Source organism: Artemia sp. Qi Xiang Cuo, chromosome 16, assembly GCF_049724085.1.
Source record: "Artemia sp. Qi Xiang Cuo chromosome 16, ASM4972408v1, whole genome shotgun sequence".
Lineage (NCBI taxonomy): Eukaryota > Metazoa > Arthropoda > Branchiopoda > Anostraca > Artemiidae > Artemia > Artemia sp. Qi Xiang Cuo.
In genome coordinates, this window is record NC_142809.1 from 34,025,237 (window position 1) to 34,050,967 (window position 25,731).

Sequence of the window (25,731 nt, forward strand, 5' to 3'; positions counted from 1 at the left end):
AGTAAATTTTAAATAAGAGTGACCCTTCTTCGAAATAGAATCCTGTCCTCGCCATTGCTTCTTGCAAATATTCTTTAGCCTTCTCCATAAGCACAAAAAATAGCTCTTCTCACAGGTCGCAATAGAAATTCTTGGATTACATTTTCTCTTTTTTCTTAGATTTCAGTTGTCGTGGTGTTTCTGCATTTCAGCTAAGATATAAAACATTTTTTATAGAATTGTTGATCATAATGAAATTTATTTAAGTTTCTCGGGTTATTTTTTTGTTGTCGCTAGAATAATATTCAACCAAAATATCATATGGGCATGGCGTAGTTGGATGTAAAGTCCCACGCAAAATTTCGTTGATCAATAAGAACAAAGAAGTTTCCAAAGTTTCTTATAGAATCTGGACATGTTTTTTACCTGAAGCAGCATAATTTCACTTGGAAACAATAATTGTTTCCGATTAAGCAGCATCTAAGGTCTGTTTTACAGGCCTTATTGTTACAACCAATTTTCTGTTTGCTCGTGAAAGCAGAATTTTGGCTTAATAAATGAGTACTAGTAATTGCGTAGAGAGTTTTTAAAGCCGGACTTGCAAACGTATCTAAGGCCTTAAAGCAGCATTGCTGGCTTGGAACTTTGAAAGACAAGAATTGTCCACGCTTATTTTTTAGATGAAATAATTTGCAAATATAATTTGCAAATTTATTCTTTGATTTTTATTATATTACCATGATCAAAATCTGTGAACAATTAATATCCAACAAGTATTCAAATTGCTCAATATTTTCACATAGTTCGTTTGTTTTTACTTTAGTTTGTAGCCTCATAAAAACAGCAATTTTTTTATTATTTCATTGTTTATAGTTCGACTTTTTACAATGATGAGTAGTAAATGTAAATCTAGAACGAACAAAGATTGATCTAATGGGATCCTGAGAGCAGTAGTTTGAAAATATGTGTCCAAATTAATCCTCTGAAAGCTGGGCTTCAGCATTGCATGCTATTACATGCTATTACTAGCAACTCACTGTAATACCAAGCCTGCTGAGGCTAACATAGCCACCCAAATTGGTCAACCAAAAGAAAAAATTTTAACTGATTTTTAAGCCTTTCTAAATAATACCTAAATTAGTAATTATCGAAAAATATTAAACTGAAAGAATAGATGTAAATAAGGGGGTTATGTTTAGAAAATTGATTGTTAGTATGGTAGATTTCAATGGATTTACATGCATTTTATTTTTGAAGGCTTCTGTTGCAGCATCTTCAAGGATTTCAAGTGGACTACTTTTTGTTGAACTAGTTAATTTTGAAGTAAATTAATAATACCAAAAAAGTGCTTTTGAATTTCCAACTCCAAGTAAATCTTGCTTACACTCGATCAAGTGGGAGAAGTAACTGTTCTCTCAATTTAAAAACCTTAATCCTAATTAATCATAAATTAGCTCAGTGCCACGTGGTAGGATAGTTTCACTATTATTCCCACTCCCTCTCATCATGATTCCGGATTATGCTAGCTTCATTATTTATAGATTATAGTGGATATTATTATTTATTCATTGATTAATCAATAATATCAACAAACAATAATACCAACCACTAATCAAGATTAATCAATTCACCAGTAATAATTAATCATTGTTTATTGATTAATTTTGAGATCACTATCTATTTAATGATTAATCAATAATACCAGCATTCAATCATAACAATTAATAATAATCAATTGATCATTAATAATTAATCTATACTTATTGATTAGACCAGAGACCATTATCTATTTATTGATTTGTCAATAGCAACAACAATCAACAAAGTACATTAATAATAATCAATTGATTATTAATAATTAATCATTGTTTGATGATTAGACCGGAGACTATTTTTATGGGTACAAATTTCAGAAGCAGTCCTCCATCACCGAAAAATTGACTTTCTTTACATTATTCGCCGTAAAATGCGAGATTTAATAAAAAATTTAAATTGTGATAGGGCACTCATCTAAACTAACCTGCAAGTGGCCAGAGGAGCTAATTTACAGGAATGTTGAAGAACGCGTAAAGATTTTTTTCTCTTTTTTTTTTCTTTTTTTTACCGAAGATACACATAAAAATGATTTTTCAAATCTAGGTGAGGGTGTTTTTTTTTTCTTCGATTTTTTTTACGAAGATAATTAAAAAACTATAAATAAAAGTTCAAATATGATAAAATTCTTTTAATAGACAGTGTTTCACAAACAGTGATAAAAATTCACAAAAAATACCAAATATTTTGGTAGCATACGTTTTACTACTTTACTACTCATGAGTCATCAGTCGTCATCAGTAGTTTTACTACTGATGGCGGTCACTGCATTTGTGACCGAAATATCTGGTACTTTTTTTGAATTTCTATCACTGTTTGTGAAACACTGGCTATTAAAGGATTTTATCCCTATTTGAACTTTTATTTATTGTCATGGAAAGGCAGTGTGGTCTCCGAAATTATCTAAATAAAAAAACTGTTTTTCAAAATCTACAGGAGCAGTTGCCTCCCCTCCAGCTGCCCCCTCCCCCCATCTAGTCCCCGTGCAAGTGGTGCTGATTTCTTCTAATGTCAATTAAAGAATAAGAAATTGTTTGTAGATGGATGACAAATTAAATGACATACGGAAATTTTTATTTTATTTTACAGCTGGATTTAAGCCAAATGCAACAAGTCTAACAGCCCATCATATGCTTATTTACGGATGTGAAGCTCCTGGTAGCAAACAACCTGTATGGTAAGTACTTGTTTCATGCAAAATTGTGCCCCATGTGACTTGAAACCGCTTTCCTCAACCATGAAACTGCTCCATGCATTGCATCTGCAGGACATACTTTTAAAAACGGAAAGAACAATCTAGATATACCTTTTTTTCTTAAGCTCTAGGCTGCGGCTTCTGGAGAGTAAAAAATAAAAAATAAAGAGCTGTTTTAAATTAAAACCAAGAAAAATAACCAATATTTTTCGGGAGCAATCACCCGCTTCAACTTCCAATATTTATGATTAGATTTTTTTTTAATGCTTTGAGAATAAATGTGTCCGTTTAGATTTTTTTTTTTTTTTTTTACGCTGTTAGATGTTCAGTTCATGCAGTCTGGGGAACACTTAAGATTATCAGCCGACTATCTTCGGTACGTTTTATTATCTTGTTAGTTAAATTGAAGTTAAACTTTGTTGTACGGAAAAGGACATTGAGGGTGGCAGTTGTCTATTTAAATTCGACTATAATTTCTGTTAATTTTGAATTTTAGCTTTGCTCAAGAGAAAAACTTGTTTTTTTATTTAGATTGTGTTTAATTTTAAATTGTCTTAAGTAAGTAACTAATAGTAATCAAAATAATGTGGTTAATAGGGAAATGGTCTTTCACATGGAAGTACTATCTTGGAAGTGGTAGACTCTATTAGGGTCTTTCGATTTCTCAGTCAAATTGCAATCTTGAAGCTAATGGGTATTTTCTGCCTCAATCTAAAAGAGGAACTGGCTTTGAACCAATACAGCTCAGGGCTATCGCTATAACAAACAAATAGGGAAACGCAAAGACACCCAAACCCCAACTTTTCGCCCCTCATAGTATTTTGTAACAGTAGCGGCATTACCTCTTCCTCCTCGGGGAGGGGGCCAAAAGTCAATAATAGTCTTTATAATCCATTCTATGTCAATTTTGTCTGGTGACGAACTATTAGTAAACAGCGACCCGTGACCAAAACTCCAAGGAAAGAAATGTTGATGATAATGCCATGTGTATCAAAACGAAATCTCTTTTATTGTTATTCCAAGTAAGTTTCTGGCAATAAGTTATAGTAATTTTAATATGTCAAAACTTTTTTTTCAATGGGGGGGGGGGAATAAGCTATCCTCTTGCATAGGATGTTTGTTCCAAGTGTGAATGTTGATCTTAACTCTTATCGGAACCAAGCTGTGTTTCGTTAGGTTATTAATTTTATTTCCTTATCTATTTTTAGTTTTATTTTAAATTTTCGTCTCTCGTTTTCTTCTTTTTTTCTATCTTTAAGCATTTGTATTCTTATAGGAACTGTGGAGAAATGGCAAGAGCGAATAAAGGACTGAAAAGTGGTCCGCCCTGTAGTAAAGGCTCTCAGATTATATATGCTTGGGCCCACGATGCACCTGCCCTTGAGCTACCTGAAGGCGTGGCATTTAAAGTAGGCGGAGATACTTCTATTCAGTATTTGGTATTGCAAGTTCACTATGCTTCTGTAGAACGCTTTAAGAGTAAGTTACAGTTTTTGACTGTGTAACTTCATAAAACGTATATTCCGCTAAATTCCTAGTAAGACCACTACTTCAGTGCATCTAAAATTTTACTTTTGCTCTGCAACTATGTTCATCTACTGATAATTTTTTTCAAAAGATTACAACTTAAAAAAAATTTCTTTCTCCAAAAAGGGAATTACTTGGATTATAGTTGGCTTTTCCTCACTAACCATGTAAAACTATTTTCTTTTTCAAATAAGAACTAAACTTGCTAACGTTCATGGAAACAAACATTTGGACGTCGAAATTTGTACATAATTGACACAACAAAATGTAACCGCATAATTGATACAACATAAAGAACACCTACTGTAGCAGAAGTTATGCCCTGCTTAAGGACATATTGTAACTAACTCAAAAAGAAAAAAATAGTCTTATATACTTGTATTGAATTGTTGTCTCTTGTATCAGTGACGAGTCAGTGACTTATCATTGATGTTTCATTGTAACATCAGCCTAGTCAGACTATTTTCGGCAAATCCTATTTCAGTATAAATTCAAAGCTCAAAATTAAAGTTACAAGTGATTTATTAGATATGGTATTAAATAAAAAGAAAATACATATTGCACACAAGTTAACTAAAAAAAACGATAATATATTATTAAAAATTTGTTTGTCAAAGAAAATGGATGCCGCAACGAAGACAGACGAAAGTACGGCACACAGTGTATCGTTCTCCTATCTTTCAATAATTTTGAAAGACTTTTCCGTGTAATAAATCACAATAAGAATTCCCTCCCCCCCCCCCAATTCGAATGATACATTTTACCTCTTAAATATATGCTTCAACATTTTTTATCAGACATTACATCTTGAGATTGCACATTAGTTCACCGTAGGTCATTATAGATTCGTCTAGTACTGAAATTTCAAATAGTGTAGAATTAATGATTAACTATACCACTGGTTGCCAGTTACAGCAGCTCTGAACCACGGACCACAGTTGCGGAGCAACACAGGTAAACAGCACTTTTTATGTTTGTCAAAGAATTTGAAAACTCTAAATACAGGTTTTATGTTCACAACACACCATAAAATGGATATGGAAATGCATAAAGGGCTCACGGAAATAAATGTGCGGTTGTGCCCGGTAGAAGGTAAAACGGATTGACTGAAAGCTTGTTCCAAAATACTTGTATCTAGGTTTTCTGGCCTGAAACATATGTGGTGGTTCTCAAAAATTTTCTTGTGGCTATAGATCGTCAACAAAACATTTGATTTAAAAGTGTAATGATGAACCTTTATAGCAAGTTTTAAAAGCTCATACAGCACTTACTCCCTCTAAAAGTGCTATTGAAAACCAGATTTCAATCCCCGCCCCAACGAATTGACATCCGATAAAAGTCATTCTTAAGGAAGCAGATAATAATTATGTACGTGTTTCCTAACAGAAGTTTGGTGGTCCAAACAGCAACGGAGACTCAAAATCATAATCGCACCTGCTGTCCACGTTTGGTCAAATTCTGCAATCCTTAATCGCAACTGAGTTTACGGCAAGGTTTTTTTAGTCCACCTCTCTATCCCCCCAAAAAAGAAGTCAGACTAAGTACAGACCCTAGAAAGGCTAAAACTGTGAGCCTCTCTATGCAGTTTTTTTATGATACAGTGCTGATATTACTCCCCGAAGAGGTTTAATTAGCCCAGACATTTACCCAGTTAATCCACGCATAACTAGAGCCTTATCTGCTACTTCTCTCTTTGACTAATATTGAAAAGATTCTTCTAATAGATGTTCTGAAGAACAGAACTTTCCAATGTGCAAATTAGTTCTCATTTGTCACCAAGTTTTATCTAAATTGGACAGCTTCTTCGAGGCATTTACCAGTTACAAGAATTTAACCCACATCTCCCTCATTCTCAACAGAGGTTAGCCTTGCCCCGAGCTCCTGAAACACAAATTTAAGCTACATCTGATTTAGACGTTGCCTCTATTCACCATTGACGAGGATAGGTTAATATCTTTTGGCAGATTTTCTTATTTCAGGAACGTGGACATACTCGGCCCCATTCCTTGCAAAGGTTGGATTCGGTCTGGAATCGAAAATGGCACATGTAGAATCCTAACTTTTTCTTCCCGTCAGGTTTGATCGAGGTTCAACAGCCTGCTTATTCTAATGAAAAGAAATTAGGGTACCCTTCCTCTTCACCAAAAAGGAATTTTGACCAGTTGCACGCTCTTTTTATAGCAACAGCTAAGATATTTACTCCTACATCAAACAAATTTAGTGGAGGCCTGAAAACCCATCTGGTAAATGTTCGTATGACATCTACCAAATGTCGTTAAATAATGACACTCCCTTTGTCCCCTACAGAGGCTGGGTCTAAAAAGACGTAACTAGGACGCAAGCTTGTCTCTTCTATTACTTCTGCTACTACTTTTACTAGCAACTCACTGCAGCACCAAGGTGCTTAAGGCCAACGCTGCTGCACACGCTCTTTCTCCCTCCTAATCTGTTCAAAGCATTCCTCTTTACTCCTCCTAAGAAGTTCTGTTTTCCTTGAAATCCCTTCTTTTGACCTCATCCAGCTCCATTCGGGGACGACATGCTTTTTGTTTGGCCCCAAATGGATAGACGAAAAGGACGATCTTTGGAAATATGTCATAATCCGCAAAACGTATCCTTGCCACCTCAACCTTTCTCTCACCATAGCCCTAGAAAGGAGGATAGAACTAGACTTTTTGTAAAATTTATTGTATGAAACACAGTCAGTCAAAGGGGCACCCAAAACCATCCGTAGACAATTCCCCCGTTTTCTGAAGCCCCAATGTTTCAGAATCGTTCCCGACCACTGTCATCACTGTGCCTTCCAATATTCTAATCTTGATTTCTAGACTTATCTTTCTATTCTTCCGAACTGTTTTTTCAAAATCATCATGGACCTTGGCTATTCTATTTTTAACATATTCACTGCATCCACAATCTTTAATATTGCCCAGGTAAGTGAAAATGTCTACTTTGTCGAACCTCTCGCTACTCAATATCACCTCTTCACATTCATTTATCCTGGTCTATGTGACTTAGTCTACTTAACATTAACTTTCAAACCTAATCTTACACTCTGAACTCTCAGAACCTCCAAAAATCATTCACTTAGCTAAAACTTTATCTAGGACACACAATTCATCTACACCTTCTAATTTAAGGAGAGGTTTACCCTTCTATTCGATTCCATGCTCTCCCATAGCATTTGTCGTGTTCTTTCGGACAAAGTTCATCAAAATGATTGATATAAATGGGTATAGAATGCAACCCTTATTAAATCCTGATTCAACACCAAACCAGCTACTTACGTCAGTTCCTACCTTAATCTACCTTAACTTACAAGGATAGGCTACTACCTTCATTAAATCTCTTGTATCGGCTGATTCAGACGTCTATCCATAATCTATAAAACTGAAGACGAAAGAGGTCTGACGATTCAGGTACTTTTCAATCATTAATCGAAGTGTAAAATTTGGTCGAAGCATCCTCCTTCCTTTCTAAAACCAAACTGTTCCTCTCTTAAACCTTTATCTACAGCATTTCTAAATAAAAAAAAATATCATCATACGAAGTAATTTGCCTCCAATGTAAACTAAGCCATCACTTCAATAATTACCACACTCAACCTTATCATCTTTCTTATAATTCTGCTTCTTCAAATATTATATTCATAATCTGCAGTAATTTATATATAAACTTCGCTAGTGCCATATTTCAAAAACTGATTTACCACACTATCAGCCTTTTCCTTTTAGTCGTGTCTCTAGCTTCTTAATTTTAGCAAATAGCTATGGAATCTCAAGTTCACATGTTTTGACCTTATAAAATTTTGGATTTTTTTTTTATTTTCAGAATTTTGTATGCATAGAAATCTTGGACCCCGAAAAAGACTGAATTGATTTTAGCTTTGATTTTACCATTAGGCGAGGAAGAAGTTTTTATAATCTTGTTATCAGTATGTGTACCAAAAGGGCTGTCGGGTCAAACAGTTCGTGGTAAGAAACTGTAAGTAAGGAGCGACCCGGGTCAATAGTAACCGAAACTCTAAAAACGGAATTTTGATACCAGTAGATACATAAAAAAGAATTGAATTTTTAAGCTGATTTTAAATATATAGTTTTCATAAAGTTTAGTCTTGCCCATCAAAAGTTATGAGAAAAAAATTGCGTTATTTAGAAAAAAGGGGGAACACCCCCTAAAAGTGATAGAATCTTAATAAAAATCAAGCCATCAGATTCAGCGTATTAGAAAACCCTACTGTAGAAGCTTCAAGCTCCTATCTGCAAAAATGCTTGAATGTTGTATTTTTTGACAGAAGAAAGATCACGGATGCGTGTTTATTTGTTTTTTGCTTCTTTTTTTCCCAGGGGTGATCGTATCGATCCAGTGGTCCTGGAATATCCTGAGAGGGCTCATTCGAGGGCTGCAAGTTATGAACTTTGCCCATTGTTTACATATAGTACTGGTTATTGGGAAGTATACAGACGTTTTCAGGAGGATTTTTTCTGGGGGAGGGGTCGGAGGAGGAGGTTACGGGGGAGAATCTTTCCATGGAGGATTTGTTCATGGGGAAAGGGACATTTCTATGAAGGGGGCCCCAGATTTCCAAGCATTATTTAAAAAAGATCAGTAATTAGATAAAAAAAAACAAGTTTTTTCATCTGAAAGTAAAGAGCAATATTAAAACTTAAAACGAACAGAAATTATCACTTATATGAAGGGGTTCACCCCCTAGTCAATACCTCGCTTTTTACGCTAAAGTTTGTTTTAGTACTTTCAAAAGAGCCATCTATTCTAATCAAACGGCCTTTGTGATTCAGGGGTTTGCGATTGGAACAAAATTCGAACTTTAGAGTAAAGAGCGAGGTATTGACTAGGGAGCGAACCCCTTCATATACAAAATAATTTATGTTCGTTTTAAGTTTTAATGTTGCTCCTTACTTTCAGTTCAAAAAACTTGTTTTTTTTATTTCATCTCAATAAAACTCGATGAAAATTTAGAATTACTCTCCTATTTGGAACAGGCAAAATCTGACCACCGTAGGAGATGAAGGAGAGGAAATTAAATTGTTTGTATCAAGATATCTAAGAAAAAGGGTTCTTAAATTACAGGCAAACTGGGAGAGAAACAGAAACTGGAGTAAACATGCAAATCCACCCTTTCAATGTACCCTTATTCAGCTCGACTTAATGCTGATCAACCTTGATTAAACTCAACTTCATGTAACTCCAATCAGCTGGTGTCGATGGTGAAGACGTGCAACGTCTAGGTTATTGGTATCTTCTTACCCGCTAAGAATTTCCATGTGTTTTTATTAGAATTTGCACAAGCTCTGAAAATGGTTAAAGTAGCTTATTTTTAAAATGCATTGCATCCCTAGGATCCTAATTTAACACAAAACATAGCCATTTACCTTAAACATACAATGTCTATAAAAACTGTTTATATCCCTTCAGTTCAACACGAGGTGTAACTTAAGAATATTTGTTAAAATAGATCTTATACGATTCAAATGTGCACGTGATTGAAAATCAGAGAGCAGGAAAGAGTAACTGGATCAGGTCCATAGAATTACACATTTTAATGGAAATTTGAATTTCTTTCGGGAAACTAACAAAAAAAAAATCGAAATTAGAAAATCATAAGAAGTAAAGTTGGATAAAATATAGGTTAAGTAACTTATTATGATGAAAAATACTAATCTTGTTTATGCTGAAAGCATACTCGAATTGATTTGAGTTTATTTTCTGTCTGTGTTAAAGCTTCTTGTCGGTCGAGAAGGAAAATTTTACAAGATTACTGTTTATTGGACAGACAACACAGTTAATTAGAACTAATTTAAGTTTCTCCTTAACAAAACTTATGATCAGGTGCAAAAGATGTGTTTATTCATTGTTCTGTCTGCGAGGTTTGGCTAAGATATTATGTTCCACTGTATTAAAAATTACTAGCAAATTTATAAGTAGCAAATCAATAATGCACATTAATGTGCATTATTTTATACGTAGCTTTCCGAAAGCTCTGTAACTTTTAAGAAAATCAAAATTTTTTTTATAATTTATTTCTTTCAGATGGCGTAACTGACGATTCAGGAATTATTTTAGACTATACTGAAGAGCCGTAAGTGACTATTCCAGTACTTGTCGTGGGTTTTTGCGTGTAATTGTTGTTTTTCTGCTTAGCAAGTACTCCTTAGACTCGTTAGGCAGTTTTATAAACTAACTACTGAAGTTTAAGTAATCTTTCAGCTGAAGCGGTTCGTAGTGTACCTCGTGAAATAGCTTAAGTTATTTCTGTTTTTTCAATCGAAGAATTGGAAACAAAAATTTATGTCAGAAAAGTAATCTTCAATCAAGTTTGTTCAATTGAACTAATCACTAAACTATTTGCTTCAATCGAATTCGCAAAGCCTGTCTGTCATTCACTATCTTATTCAGTCGCTTGTTTTTTTTTTTTTTTTTTTTTTTTTTGTAGAAATATATATAACTTCATTTTAGTAAGATTGTTAAGCCGTTTTTACAGGCTATCGGGCATCGTCAATCATATAAATGGAACAAAGTGACGATATTCAGGATGGCTTCAGTTTTGTTTTTTGTTTTTTTTGTCAAAGGGATATTTTATAATTGATTATGATCTTTTGGGAAGGGGGAATAAATTTCCGTCACTATTTGTTTGGGAAGGAAAGGATGTTTATGAAAAATGGGTAGGAGACACAATCATGAAAAAATGTATGATTGCAATCGGTCAATCAAAAACAGCCTTTTTAAAAAGTGATCATTTTTTTTGAAGTATCTGTACTATGAGCGGCAAGGCAACGTCTTAGTTGGCAATTTTTCAGCTTCTAGACAATAGACGCATGGAGGCTGATTAAGGCAACCTTGAGGAAGAGTAGCAGTAATAGCCGTGGTAGAAGTTGTTGTAATAGCACTGATGGAGGTAGTAGTAGCAGTAATGGTAGTAACTGGGGGTAAGAATAGTCAAGGTACGCGTAGTAGTAAGGTATGAGTGGTACTGGTACCAGCAGTTAGGGCCTGGTAAGAGTAGTAGTATTGTTAGTATTTGCAGCATTAGTCATGGTAGGAGTATTATGTTGGGTGGAGTAGTCGTTATACGATTACTATTGGCAGGGGAATCCGGGATTGGAGCAGTTATGATATGAATTGGCATTTTTGGTATTGTCGTGGTAAGAGTAGCAAGTGTAACAATAGTAGTAGTAGAGTTAAGTTGACAGTAGTCATGGCACTAGCAGGCGTGGTAGTAGTAATTGTTGTAGATATTTTAATGGGGTTAGAGCAGTGCTGGCAATAACAGACGTAGTAATTGCAGTCGTGGAATAGAATTGATAGTAGCAGTAGGATTGAACATTTTTTAAAAGCTAAAATTTATTCTTGTCGGTTAGATACTTTGCGTAAATCGATACTTCCTCTAATTCTACATTGTAACTTAAACATTAATGTAATCAATATTTAATGGTTCAAACTTAAAATCTCCTTAAAATCCCATCTTTAATCTCTAGAGAGTGGGGGGTAGCATCGGTTGTAACTGTAGCAGGCTCCAGAGTATCACTTATATTATGCCATTCCCCTTATATTATGCACACTAAACATCCTTACATACCAGAACCGTTTGGATTGTCATTGGCGCTTTAATAAACATTAAATTTAAAATATATTTTATTTTAAAATGTATTTTAAAGAGGTATTGCTTTTTTACTTTGTGGCAATAAAAAAGGAATGCTAAAGTTTAAAGGGCTTTTTCCTATATCAGGTAAGGGAGATGTGGAAACTAAGAAACAAGTAAAAATTATCTCGTATGAAAATTCAAACTCAAAATTATTGCAAGTTACCTCGAATGAAGAAAAGACCCATAAGACAACGGAAAGAACAAAGAAACATGTTTTATGTGTTTATTGATCCATGCCCATACTATGGCATGACTTGAAGCGCCAATTTATTCAGAACAACTCACAGGACACCCTTATTAATAGTTTTCCTTTTGTATTTTAGTCAGCCAAAAGCTGCTGGTGTTCTTCTGATGGGTACTGGTGGTCGTATCAAGGCCAACTCTATTGAATACATGGAAACTTCATGTACCATTAATGAAAACAAAGTAATACATCCGTTTGCTTTTAGGACTCACACTCATGCCCTTGGTAAGTGTTTACCAAACGCTGTTTGGTCTTTCTTAAGCAAGGTTTGGCTACATTTTTTGTTTTAAACCTTGTAGACTATTTTGAAGAGGTGTTTACATAGTTGCAGAACGATATATGTGTTTAATCTTATTTAACTATTTCAAATGTCTCAAGTAAAAATAGGAAGAAACTAGGATGCACAAAAAGTAATTTGATCCCCCCCCCCCTTATTCGCTTTATTTTTATATGCTTGATTCTTAACTATTTTTTTACATTTTAAAAATGCTTCATAAAATTCTCGAGAATTTTAACGAAAAAATGCCAAAATTTATAAAGAAAGCGAAAAAGTAAACGGGAAACATTAACAAAAAACCGTACACATGGCGTGAGCCTTCGGACCTCTGTCTCCCCTATGATATCTCGATATGCTATTGTTTTCTAAAGTTTCTCCTATTTTCCGAACAATTTGTCGATTTTTTAGTGATTTTTGGACACATTCTCCCATCATGTAATGTTGTGCCCCCCTGTTCAAAATAAATTCCTGTGAACGTGCCTCTGTGGGGCTTTTCCTAAAGCAGCAGACCTATACCAGCAAAGATCTGCTGATATTTCGTACAAGGTATACCTCATGGTGTCTAATGTTTCTAGCTACGACTGTTTGGGCCTATCTATGCTTAATTACTTTAATCTTAGATAATTTAGTAACTGAATCTTTGAATTTTTCTCCTTTTAGGAAGAGTAGTCTCTGGCTACAAAGTGACAAGAAATAAAGGTGTAGATAACTGGGAGTTAATTGGCAAGAAAGATCCCCAGTTACCACAAATGTTTTATCCAGTTGAAGACAAGGCTATGACTATTGGCAAAGGCGACACAGTTGTGAGTATACATTATAAAGCAGTCTCTAAGCAAGAAAAAGACACTTCACTTAAGCTAATTTTTATGCTGTCATATTGATTTGTGACGTCAGAAAAGTTACAAAGCATATACTTTTTGAAGGTTTTTCAGACTAACACATAATAAATACAATTTTCTATTAAAACTTTTAACTGTAATGTAAAAACTAGCTTTTTACAAGATTTTTAATTGCCGATAAATTATGTTCCTGCTTTTATCCTGGAGTCAGGTTATTTTCCCCTCCCCTATCTTCAAAATAAATTGCTTATGAACTGGGACTATATCCCTTAAACCTTGCTCTTGAGTCCAAACTGAGTCACATTGTAAATGTTTTTCATGATTTAAAGTTTAACGCAGTCTGTACTAAAATGTTTCTGATCTATTGATTGGTTGCGCTCACAAATCTCAACGTTTCATCTTTTTAATTTTGTATGTTTAGAACACAACAAGTAAAATCATTTATCATAGTTGTATCTTCAAATTAGGAGTTCTTAAAATTAATAATACTCTAATAATAGTAGTTACGTTGGTGAATCTGTCCACCTTTTGTGAAAATGGTAGTGTATTTCTTTTCTTTTCTTTCTTCTACTAGCCTGCACGATGTTAATGTTAAAAGTTTTGTTTTTCCCTTATAAACTGTATTTGGTATTTAAAGGGCAAAATACCGTGTATTTGGTTGACTAAATCTAGATTGAAAAGCTGAAACTCTAGCCCAACCCTGGGCAGTAACTCTGAGCTCTGTTTTTTTTTTTTTTTTTTTTTTTTTTTTTTTTTTAAGGGAACATTTCCAGGATATTAACATTTCCTTATCGAAACTTTTGGTTGGAGAACGCACTGCTTCCATATTGCTCTTATGACGTGCTATGCAAAGAGCATGGAAAACTTATATGAGTAGAAACTGGTTCTAGTGCCGACGAAAAAAAATCAACGCCATCTAGCGTTTGGTAACACCTGACTTTTTTTCAAGCTTCATTATTGTTTTTTTTTGTCAGGAACTGAAATCAGACACTTATTACTACCCTAATTTTACCAATTACACTAATTAAATTGATTGTTCTTATTATTACACTGGAAAAGATCTCAAATATCGCCAAACACTAGATGACGCTGATATTTTTTTTTCCAAAGGCGCTAGTGTCTATTCTTATAAGTTACCCATACTCTTCGTGCAATGCATAGTACAATCATCTTTTTTTCCAATTTGTTTACTGACTGGCTGAAGATATTTTTGTAAATTTCAATAAGTTCACACAGATTAATAGTTTCACTAAAAAAAAAAAACATTATTTACCGTAAGACTAGTAGTCCATGCTGATACATGATCCAGGTAAATAGTTTTATTTGTGCTAAACAGAACAAATTAACCTATTTATTAGTTCATTGTTATGCTTCTTGAATAATTCTTTTCTCCGTAAAGAATTAGACCAAAATGGACTTGTTTTCTTGAAGAATAATCAGTTCAATTGAAGCCTTTTTTATTGAAAAGACGACTGACAAAGTTTTTCTGGTGTTAATATTCATTTTCATGGGCAGATACAGAACTGGTATTTGAACGGGGGCACCATTGATACTTGGGCTTCCCCATCGATATTTCTCGCCCCTACACCCATGTATTTATTGCGACTTTCAACAGTCTAGGTGAAGACGTACCCTTAAAATAACCTCTTGGATCCATCCCCAAACGCTGTGAGAAGTAAGAATTTTAATCTTTTCTAATTACAATTTGGAAAATCTCTGTAAGGACCACTTTTCATATTCGCTGCTTCTCTTGGAAATTAGATTACTACTGTACAAGGCCGTACCAAGGATTTTTTTTCGAAGGGAGTTTTACTAAAAAAAAAATTTCGGGGGGGGGGAGTACAAAAAAAAACACAAAAAACGCATACAAAATTTTTTTATGTCCATTTTATTACGTTTTTACGAGTCGGGCAAATATTTCGGAGGGGGGGGGGGTTAAAAACCCCCTAACCCCCCTCCCTCTGGGCACGGTCTTGCTACTGTAACACCTATATTGGTGGCTATCCACGTGACACATACGAATCTTTCAATTACGACACCACATCATAGGACTAGGAAAACCTGACAAATCAAAAATCTTGATAATAAGCAGAAACAGATTGACATTTAACAGATAAAAACAAGTATTTGATTTTACAGGCCGCAAGATGTACAATGGTAAGCAATCGAAGCTGGACGACTAAAGTTGGGTAAGTTAGCAACCTTATTAGTTTGAATTAACACCAAAAATAGCTACTAATTAGTATAACATAACTCCAATATATAAAGAATGTTGCGTTGTTTTTTTTAGAAAAACCCGCTTTGAAACATTGGAGGAGGAAAAATTCTTTAAAAATTGCGACATTCAGGTTATAACTTATGTATTGCCTTCTTTGGGTGATGTAGAGATTTATAAGGGAGCTAAATCTTAAAAAAAACATCGAGTGGGGTGGATGGGTTAATTTTTTAAGATTCAAAGAACCTTTCTTGCTGCCTGAAGATTGTCAAATATTTGTTGAAACATTAAAATGTTTTGTGTGGGTCTTCGTGGTTCAGAAGGACAAATCCCGAATTCTGCTTCCCTTGCGAGGACCCAGAGACCCTCTTTATTTCGTATAATAACTTTCATTTTTTAAGCGGTAAACCTTTTTTAAAAACATTCGATTTTACGTGGTGCTGTAAAGGTAAAAAATTATTACAACAATCCAAAAATATTCAATAGAGGCAATGGTTGCATTTGATGTTGCAAAATAAAAAGAATTTAGTTATTGTTTTCCTATGATGAAAACAATGAACAATAGAAATTAATATTTCTTTTTAGATTACGAGTCTTGAATTTCTCTTGCTTTTTGTTCTCTTTTATGAGTGGGGTAATTAAATTGTGGGTAATTTGTGGGGTAATTTAATACTATGAAACAAATTGCAGAAAAAAATTGTTTTCACAAGCCATTTGTAAGGCCTGACTTTTCCAAATCAAACAGTAACGAACTGTAAGTAAGGAGCGACCCGGCTCAATGGTAACCGAAACTCTAGAAAACGGGTTCTGGATACCAATAGATACATCAAAAGAATCAGATTTTTATGCTGATTTCAAATATATAAGTTTCATGAAGTTTAGTCCTACCCGTCAAAAATTTACGCGCCTGAGAAAATTTGACTGATTTTCGAAAAAAGGGAGAAAGACCCCCTAAGAGTCATAAAACCTTAATGAAAATCACACCATAATATTCAGCGTATCAGAGAACCCTACTGTAGAGGTTTAAAGCTCCTATCTACAAAAATGTTGAATTTTGCATTTTTTGCAAGAAGAAATATCAGGGGTGCGTGTTTTTTTTTTTTTCCAGGGGTGATCGTATCGACCCAGTGGTCCTAGAATATCGTGGGAGGGCTCATTAGAACGGAAATTAAAAGTTCTAGTGCCCTTTTTAAGTGACCAAAAATAACGGAGGGCAACTAGGCCCCCTCCCATGCTCATTTGTTTTCCTAAAGTTACCCGATCAAAATTTTGAGTTAGCTATTTTGTTCAGCATGGTCGAAAATGTGATAACTATGTCCTTTAGGATGACTTAATCCCCCGAAGTCCCTTGGGGGAGAGCTGAAAGTTATGAACTTTACCCAATGTTAACATATAGTATTGGTTATTGGGAAATATACAGACGTTGTCAGGGGGATTGTTTCTGGTAGTGGGGGGGGGGGTTATGTGGGAGGATCTTTCCATGAAGGAAGTTTTATCGGGGATGGGACATCGCTGTGGAGGGGCGCTGGATTTCCCAGGATTATTTAAGAAGAAATCAGAAATTAAATATAAAAAAAACAAGTTTTTCAACTGAAAGTAAGGAGTAACATCAAAACTTAAAACGAACAGAAAACATTACGTATATGATTGGGTTCACCCCCTAGTCAATACCTCGCACTTTAAGCAAAAGATTTTTTAGTACTTTCATAAGAGCTATTTATTCTAAATAACGACCTTTGTGATTGAGGGGTCATTGTTACAGAATTGGAACAAAATTCGAACTTTAGCTTAAAGAGCGAGGTATTGACTAGAGGGCGAACCCCCTAATATACGTATTAAAAATATATGAATATAGAAGTTCGTTACGTAAGTTAATTCGTAAGTTACGTATATTTATTACTAATAAAAACGTTCGTAAGTAAAATTAAACAAGTTTCGAGATAGCCATTTAACCAAATAAAAGTAAAATTTATATCCAAATTTCGTTTTAATTATTCATGTAAGGTGAGCCAAAGTCAAACCCTGCAATAATTCAGAAACGTTCAAAAATTAAATAAAAAAACAAGTTTTTTTTTAACTGAAAGTAAGGAACGACGTCGAAACTTAAAACGAACAGAAATTATTCCTTATTTGAAAGGGGCTGTCCCCTCCTCAACTCCTCGCTCTTTACGCCAAAGTTCGACTTTTTCAAAACTCAATTTTTTTAACAATAAAAAACTTTAGCGTAAAGAGCGAGGCGTTGAGAAGGGGACAGCCCCTTTCATATACGGAATAATTTCTGTTCATTTTAAGTTTTAACGTCGTTCCTTACTTTCAGTTAGAAAAAACTTTTTTTATTTAATATTAGAATAAACCGACATGGAATCTAATCAAGTTTACTCATTGATTTTAACCCTCTCGCGGGCGCTGGTTGGTTTTGAGGACACTTAATTGTAACCCCCTCTTTACCCAAAGCTGAGCTTTTAACATATGTTTCCTGGTGCCATCTGATTGGCGACTCTTCCATAAACTTCCCTGAAGAGCCGTCTACCGGATAAGCTGTGCTTTCTTCCTGCCATTTTAGCAGAAATTTATAGTTTGAGTTTTATCAAGGATTTGCAAGGTAACTCCACTTTTTCTTTATTTTATAGACATTATCGCTGACCTGGGGAAGTCGGGAATTTTTCTCAGAGAATTCGTACCCTTAGAAGTGTGTTAGAGTAATTTTTTCAACTTTTGAATATTTCATACAGTTGAGCCATCTATTTTCCTTCTGTCCCCCCATGAGGACATTGTCCATTAGCGCCAGCTTTCTGTATAGTTTTCGTTCCGTATAGTTTCCGTAGAATGCCACAGGCAACACTTCTGTTCATTTGTCCCCGCTTGTACCTTGTGCTCGCAAACTAGTAAAGCTTCCGTTCTTTACAGATGAGTCGGCAAAAAATCAGGCATGATGAAGAAATCATGAAAATCATGTTTGAAGACGATAGTGACAATGGAATCGATTCAGACCAATCAGATCTTTCCTCCGACGAAGAAGATGGCAGAGATCCCACTTGGCAGCCTCTATGTGAAGAAGAGGACGTCCAACTCGCTACCGGATTAAGCCCAGTGGCTAGAGATACGCAAGAGAGCTACAGACGAAGACAGTGTAGACCACGAGGTAGCGGAACCTGATTGAACGGAACCATCTCTCCAGCGTGTTGCTAGAACTTATGCGAGGAAAAGGAAAAGCCCAAGCATGGAGCCCAATAGTTCTGCTTTTTTTGCGACGTCACAAGCAGACCCTGCTGTCAACAGTTCAGTTTCAGATGGAAGATCACAGACCAATCCTTCACAGTCTAACACTGGGATTGCAGCCAAAACCAAAGTTCCACGAGACAACCCTAAGTCTAAACCCGTCAAGGCCAGACGACGTATTTGGAGAGCCAATGTCGATAATCCTCTAGCAGAGTCGGTTCCTCCGTTCACAGGTGATGGTCGGGTCTTGCTCAATCTCAGCAACGAGTCGGATCCTGTCGATTTCTTTGAGGGATGTCTTTCCGACGAAATTCTTGCAATAGTCGTCAGGAAGTCTAAAGCTTACGCATTGTCGAAAAAAGGGTATGAGTTGAATTTGACATCAGCATAACTATGCATCCATGTTGGATGCCTTCTGATATTGAGCTATGTTCGATACCCAAGAATTGAAAACTACTGGTCAAATAGCCTGAGGCTACCTCAGATTGCTGATTATATTTCAAGCAAAAGGTTCAAAAAGATCAGAGAATGTTTACATTTCACGACTCAAAAAAGTAGCCCTCATGGTGAAAAATAATAAAAGATCCACTCATAATGGGAGATGTTGCACAACTCTTTCAAAGCTGCAATGGCCGACGAAAAATACAGTTCAATAGACGAGATGATGGTCGCCTTCAAGGGAAGAAGCAGCCTCAAGCAGTATATGGCATCTAAACCAACTAAGTGGGGTTTCAAAATTTGGGTTCGGGCTGAAGTCACAGGATATGTGTATGATTTTGAGCCATATCAAGGTAGCAGTGCCAACCGCAACCCACCAGCTTACGGGTTAGGAGCAGACGTGGTTGTGAAACTCACTCGTGGCCTCGAAAACACAAACGCTAAAGTGTATTTCGACAACTTTTTTACCTCGGTAACTCTGGTGGAAGCATTAGCAAAGGAAAAGATGTATAGTGTTGGAACCCTTCGCGCAAATCGACTTGGAGATGCTGCACCTGAGCTAATAACAGAAGTCGAAATGAAAAAGAAAAAGCGAGGAACCTTGTCGTTTGCTACGTCTGCTGAAGGAGTGACGGTTTTACGCTGGAAAGACAACAATCTCGTAAATGTTTGTTCATCCTTCGCTGGTTATGCCCCAACTGTCAGTGTCCAGAGATGGTGCAGCACAGCGAAATCGAAAGTGGCGGTTGAAAGGCCACACGCAGTGAAGGAATATAATAAGTGTATGGGAGGTGTGGATTTGATGGATTCGCTGACTTCACTTTACAAAAACGACTTTCGAATCAAACGTTGGTACATGCGCCTTTTCCACCATTTCCTTGATGTTGTTGTTGTCAACGCTTGGATTCTCTACAGAAAAACCTACCCTGTCGGCACACTTGATCTCCTCCATTTCAAAGTGTCTGTTGCAGTAGCTATAACGAACAAAGGGATGGTGTGGATGAGGACAAGCCCTGGTCGGCCTTCAAAAATCGGCTTTTTCAAGAAAAGGACTGTCATTGCTGTCAAAAACGAGATCCTACTTAATGGTCTGAGTGGCCATTGGCCTTGCAAGTCCGACAAAAATAACGATTCTTGATACCAGGACAAGAACTGCAAGAGTGAAACGAGATTCATCTGCAAAAATGCAAAGTCGCATTGTGCCCTGAATGTTTCGAGAACTTTCAGTGTCGGATAAGCCTTTCGAAACAGTGTTTTCTGGGCGGTGTCCCCGTATTCGGACGGTAGTATATTTTACCTTTTTATCCTTTTTTGTCAGTTTCTGAATACATATATGAAATCTACGTATTTTTCTATATAGGAAAGAACTTTGTCCTGTCAGTTTATCTAAAAAATTAGAAATTCGCCAGCGAGAGGGTTAAACGCCTGTGAGACTAATCACAACGCAGAAACTCAATGACATAATTTCAATCTTCTTAAACAAACAGAATTTGCTCAAGTATGAAATTTAGATTTTGCAGCTTGTCTTTCTCTTATAATCAGAAAATTCCTAATGGTGACACTAAATAAACAGAAAATGTGTACACCTAGTTTTTATTAAACAAAAACACTAAGAAGATCTAAAATCAAATCTGAAAAGTTTAATAAAAATAGCTTAATGGGAAAATAGTTTAACAACACCAATAAACAAAAAAACGGTTTAATAATATTCACAGTCTCAGTTTTATTTCAGATTCAGTTTCATTTTCATCTTGATTATATTTTCGATTTTTGCTTTGCATTTTTTTAAAGAAAAAAATGCATTATAAATACGACGGTGAACCAGTTTCCTTCAACTCCAGGTGTAAATTTCTCAAGGTTCCTTATCACTTTCTAAGCTCTGTTATAAAAAAAAAGTACCAATAAAAAATTTTTGCTTACACCTATAAACTAAAAAAAAAGGTTTAATATTATTCTTATTAAACATAAAGTCTTCCTATTTATAAAAACCTCTCCGGAGTGCGTAAATTGCTTCATCAAACAGTTCGTGGTAACAAACTGTAAGTAAGAAGCGACGCGGCTCAATAGTAACCGAAACTCTGAAAAACGAAATTTTGTTGTCAATAAATAACAAATCATAGATTTGCCCATCAAAAGCTACAAACCTGAGAAAATTTGCCTGATTTTCAAAAAGAAGGGGAAATACCCCCTAAAACTCAACGAATCTTAATGAAAATCATCAAATTCAGCGCATCCAAAAACCCTATTGTAGAAGTTTCAAGCTCCTATCTGCAAAAAAGTGGAATTTTGTATTTGTTTTTGCCAGAAGAAGGATCACGGATGCATGTTTTTTTTCAGGGGTAATCAAATCGAACCAATAGTCATAAAATATCGGAAAAAGGACTCATTCGAACGGAAATTAACAGTTCTAGTTCCCTTTTTAAGTGACCAAAAAGATTGAAGGACAACTAGCCCCCCTTCCACCCCCTTTTTTCCTCAAAGTCTTCCAATAAAAAAATTGGGATTTTGCCTGATTCTCGAAAAGAAGGTGAAACACCCCCTAAAAGTCAACAAATCTTAATGAAAATCACATCATCAAATTCAGCGCATCCAAAAACCTTATTATAGAAGTTTCAAATTCCTATCTGCAAAAAAAGTGGAATTTTGTATTTGTTTTTGCCAGAAGACAGATCACGGATGCATGTTTTTTTTTCAAGGTAATCAGATCGAACCAATAGTCATAGACTATCGGAAAAGGACTCATTCTAACTGAAGTTAAAAGTTCTAGTGTCCTTTTTAAGTGACCAAAAAGATTGGAGGGCAACTAGCCCCCCTTCCACCCCCTTTTTTCCTCAAAGTCGTCCAATTAAACAATTTCAAAATCTTGAGATAGCCATTTTGTTCAGAATAGTTGGAAAGTCCAGTAACTATACCTTTGGGGGTACCATGACCCCCAAAAGCCCCCTTGAGAAAGGTATGTAAGTCATTAAATTTGCCTATAGTTTACGTAAAGCATTTGTTATTGGGAAGTATACAGACATTTTTCGGGGGAGGGGTGAATTTTCTGCTGGGGTATTTTCTGAGGGGATAATTTTCGGCAAGGAGGCAATTTTCCAGGGGGTGAACTTTCCAGGGGAAACTCACCCCCGAACGAAAAAAAAGTCCTGAAAATTTTCCAGAGGGAATTTTCTGCGGGAGCAACTATCTACTAGGGGGCGGGTGGTATTTGTGGAAAAAGTTTTACACGGAGGAGGAGATTTCCGGTATAATTTTAGAAACAATCAGAAATTAAAATCTTTTTCAAAAGAAAGTACACTGAGAAAAATTTTTCAATCGGCCGCAAGAAATTTTCCGGGGGAATTTTCAGCTAGAAAGGAATTGTCTAGGGGAATTTCTTTGGAGGGTGTGGGGGGTATTATAAGTGAGAAGAAATTTCCATGGAGGGTTTTTCTGTGGGGGGAAAGAATTTTCCATGGAGGGGGAGCCGGATTTCGCGGCATTATTTAAAAACAATCAAAAATTAAATTATTTAACAAGTTATTTTCAACTGAAAGTTGGGAGCAACATCAATAATTAAACGAATAGAAATTATTACTTATATGAGGGGGTTTGCCTCCTCCTCAAGACCTCGCTCTTTACGCTAACGCTATTAAGAATGGTACTTGTTAAATATCTTGAAAACACCCAAGAAGTGAAGTTAGGTTAATTTTAATGAAATATACCAAAATATGATGAAAACATAATACTTTAGTAACAACATTATGGAAACTACGGAAGAATATTATGGAGAGCATGCCGCCCAGAACGCATTATATTCTGTCCTAACCTAATCACCTCTATATAGTAAATATTTAATTAAAATATACCAGCATCGTAGTTTTTCTCACTTAGATTAAGCTTATTATAACCGAACACTGACAGAGAAACCGGTTTTACTCACATCAAACAGATCAGGAACTTGAGTGTTTTCGGGATATTTAACAAGCACCGTTTTAAAAAACGTTAGCGTGAAGAGCGAAGTCTTGAGGAGGGGGCGACCCCCCTCATATGCATAACAATTTCTGTTCGTTTTAAGTTGTTTTTTTTTTTTATTAAATTTCACGCTAAAATTTATCTTCCCTGTGCAAATTTTTGGTACGTTATTTTTATGCAATCCTACGATTTAAAAGTTTCAACGTAAGACAGGAGTTTTGTAATAATTCAATGGCTGAGATTTAGTTTTATTCCAGACTCAGTTCCAGTGTCATCTTGATTACATTCTCGATTTTTGCTTCACGTTTTTTTTTTATATATATGAAAAATACGTTAAAAATATGACGGTGAACCAATTTCCATCAACTCTAGGTGTACCTTTTTCATGGTTGATTAGCACTTTCTAAGCACTGCTATAAAAAAAATTACAGGAACAAGATCAGGGATCTAAGGGAATGACATCCCTCTCATAGGATAGACCAAAATAAAATTTCCCTCCTTCCTCCAAAGAAGAAGCAATTTTTTTTTTGTCTATCAGATTTAGTTTTTGAGACAGGCTATATTTTTTAGTTACCTTTCTTTTAATATTTGCACTTTTTGCGTTAAGTGACATTTCAAAAAGTATTCATACATGCATTCATTGCTTGTCACTTAATTTCCGACAGCAATTGAGATAGTCACTTGATAGTGACTATTTCATCGCCCTTTATATCAATTTTCGGTTACTATGGTTACTGTGGGCTAGAGTACGCTCTCTACTAATTTTCGTCTGATACCACAATCACAATGAAGATGTTTCAATGTTCTTTTGTCCTGAGGATGAGTGCTTTCTCCTCTGTGAATTTGTTCCAGCATTCAGATGATTCCTCTCCCAACATTCTACAATCCCTGATCGGTACGATCACCTCTGTTAAAAAAAGAAAATAAGAGACACATCACTGCTTCTCAGGTGAAAAACTTATTTTCTCTTGTTGCTCAAGATGGAGGACGGTAATTGTTCTCCATGAGTTTCAGGCTATTTTTTAAAATTCCCATAAAATTGTTTTTGCTATAAACTTGTACCATTAAACCCTATGCCCTATACTTAAACCCTATACCATAAATATGATCAGAAATAACAGTTACCATTCCTGAATCAGCTTCAAATGGCGATTTTTTCTCACTTGAATTTTTTTTTTCAAACTCGGTTTAACATTTTCTGTTGCTAGCGGCATGAGTTCATTGTTTACCAGGTTGCATCTGACTCTGCCACCATGATAAATAGACGAATACATTAAAAAAATAATAATAACTGTCGTTGTCATCTTTTTCATTTCTCTCCATTGCTGTCAGCTAGGTTCTCTGGAAAGCAATCTAGGTTCTCCGGAAATTGGTCGTGGAGGTAGCAAGCTTTTATGGTCATATTACAAGGGAGAATATTGAAGTTTGAAAGTCTAGTTTTCACTAGCCTATGCAATTCTCTGCCATATTATTTCAACAAAGAAAGGAAAAATGTAGAACTAGAATAAATCAACACCAAGCATAATATTTACTATTGGTGACTGATGTAGTAAATTGGGGATGTTTGGTAAACTGGGTTATATGAGGACCATCCATTACAAATCGCTTCACTAGTCCAATATAGGATTGGTCCCTTTGAAGTTGGCCTCTTCTTTAACGAAGGGGCTTGAAAAAGGGCCGAATTTTCTTAACTAGCCTGAAACCTACATGAAACCATGGGCTAAGGGAACTCCCATGCAGAAATAAAATAAATGAAAACATAGGTTCTTCCAAAATACAGCCCTAAAAAAGGCCAGGAAAGTGTTAAAAACTTTTTTCAACAAACTTTGAATAGAAAGGGGTATTTTAGAAACTTGGTAGGGGGCTCATTCGATTGGAAATTAAAAGTTCTAGTTGCCTTTTTAAAGGCATATAGCTACTGGAGGGCAATCAAAGATATCCATAAGATATCGAAGCAATATTTTAAAGATATCTATTTTGTTCACAAACTTCGAACTGTATAATAAGTTTGCCTTTGGGGTTGGCATTGCTCCCACGGCCACAGTGTTAACTTTATCTTACCCTGCTATGATAACTCCACCGCCAGAAACACACACACACACACACACACACACACAAAAACAAAAAAAAGCAATACACATGTGAAAATAACTACTATAGGACACCATGGGTCGGCAACCTTTTTGGCTCTGGGTCAAAATCAATTGTAACGCTAATGTTAAAGAGACGTTTGGGTCAGTAAAATTTTAGTTTTAAAACAGTCTTTTACATGAAAAATAAGAAAATGGGTATTAAGAAAATAATTACAATGCAATTTTAAATAGTAGTATACAAACTAAAAAAATTCCGCGGGTCACCTCGCGGGTCACGGGCTGCCGACCCCTGCTGTACACCGCATACTCTGCCTATATTTTGGAATTTGTCATATTTTGGAATATATGTAGAATATTTCAAAATTCCTTTTTTTCATTATTTTCATTTGTCATACTTTATATGTGGCTGCTCAATTTTACGTGTGTGTGGATTTTCCATGGGGTGGAGGGATTTTCTGGGGGGTGGGTAGAATAGGTCTAGCACCATAGTTTGTATAT

General features: G+C 35.5%; 1 protein-coding gene across 2 annotated transcripts in view; it reads left to right on the top strand.

The window, feature by feature from the left end:
* Phm (Peptidylglycine-alpha-hydroxylating monooxygenase) overlaps window positions 1-25,731 on the top strand; it is a 66,832-nt gene that overhangs the window by 26,095 nt on the left and 15,006 nt on the right. For both annotated transcript variants that reach the window (XM_089102649.1, XM_089102650.1), the window contains exons 3-8: window positions 2,662-2,749; window positions 4,044-4,246; window positions 10,346-10,394; window positions 12,281-12,426; window positions 13,139-13,281; window positions 15,457-15,506. In XM_089102649.1, coding sequence (XP_088958775.1) covers window positions 2,662-2,749; window positions 4,044-4,246; window positions 10,346-10,394; window positions 12,281-12,426; window positions 13,139-13,281; window positions 15,457-15,506 — 679 coding nt within the window. The remainder of the gene's footprint in view (window positions 1-2,661; window positions 2,750-4,043; window positions 4,247-10,345; window positions 10,395-12,280; window positions 12,427-13,138; window positions 13,282-15,456; window positions 15,507-25,731) is intronic.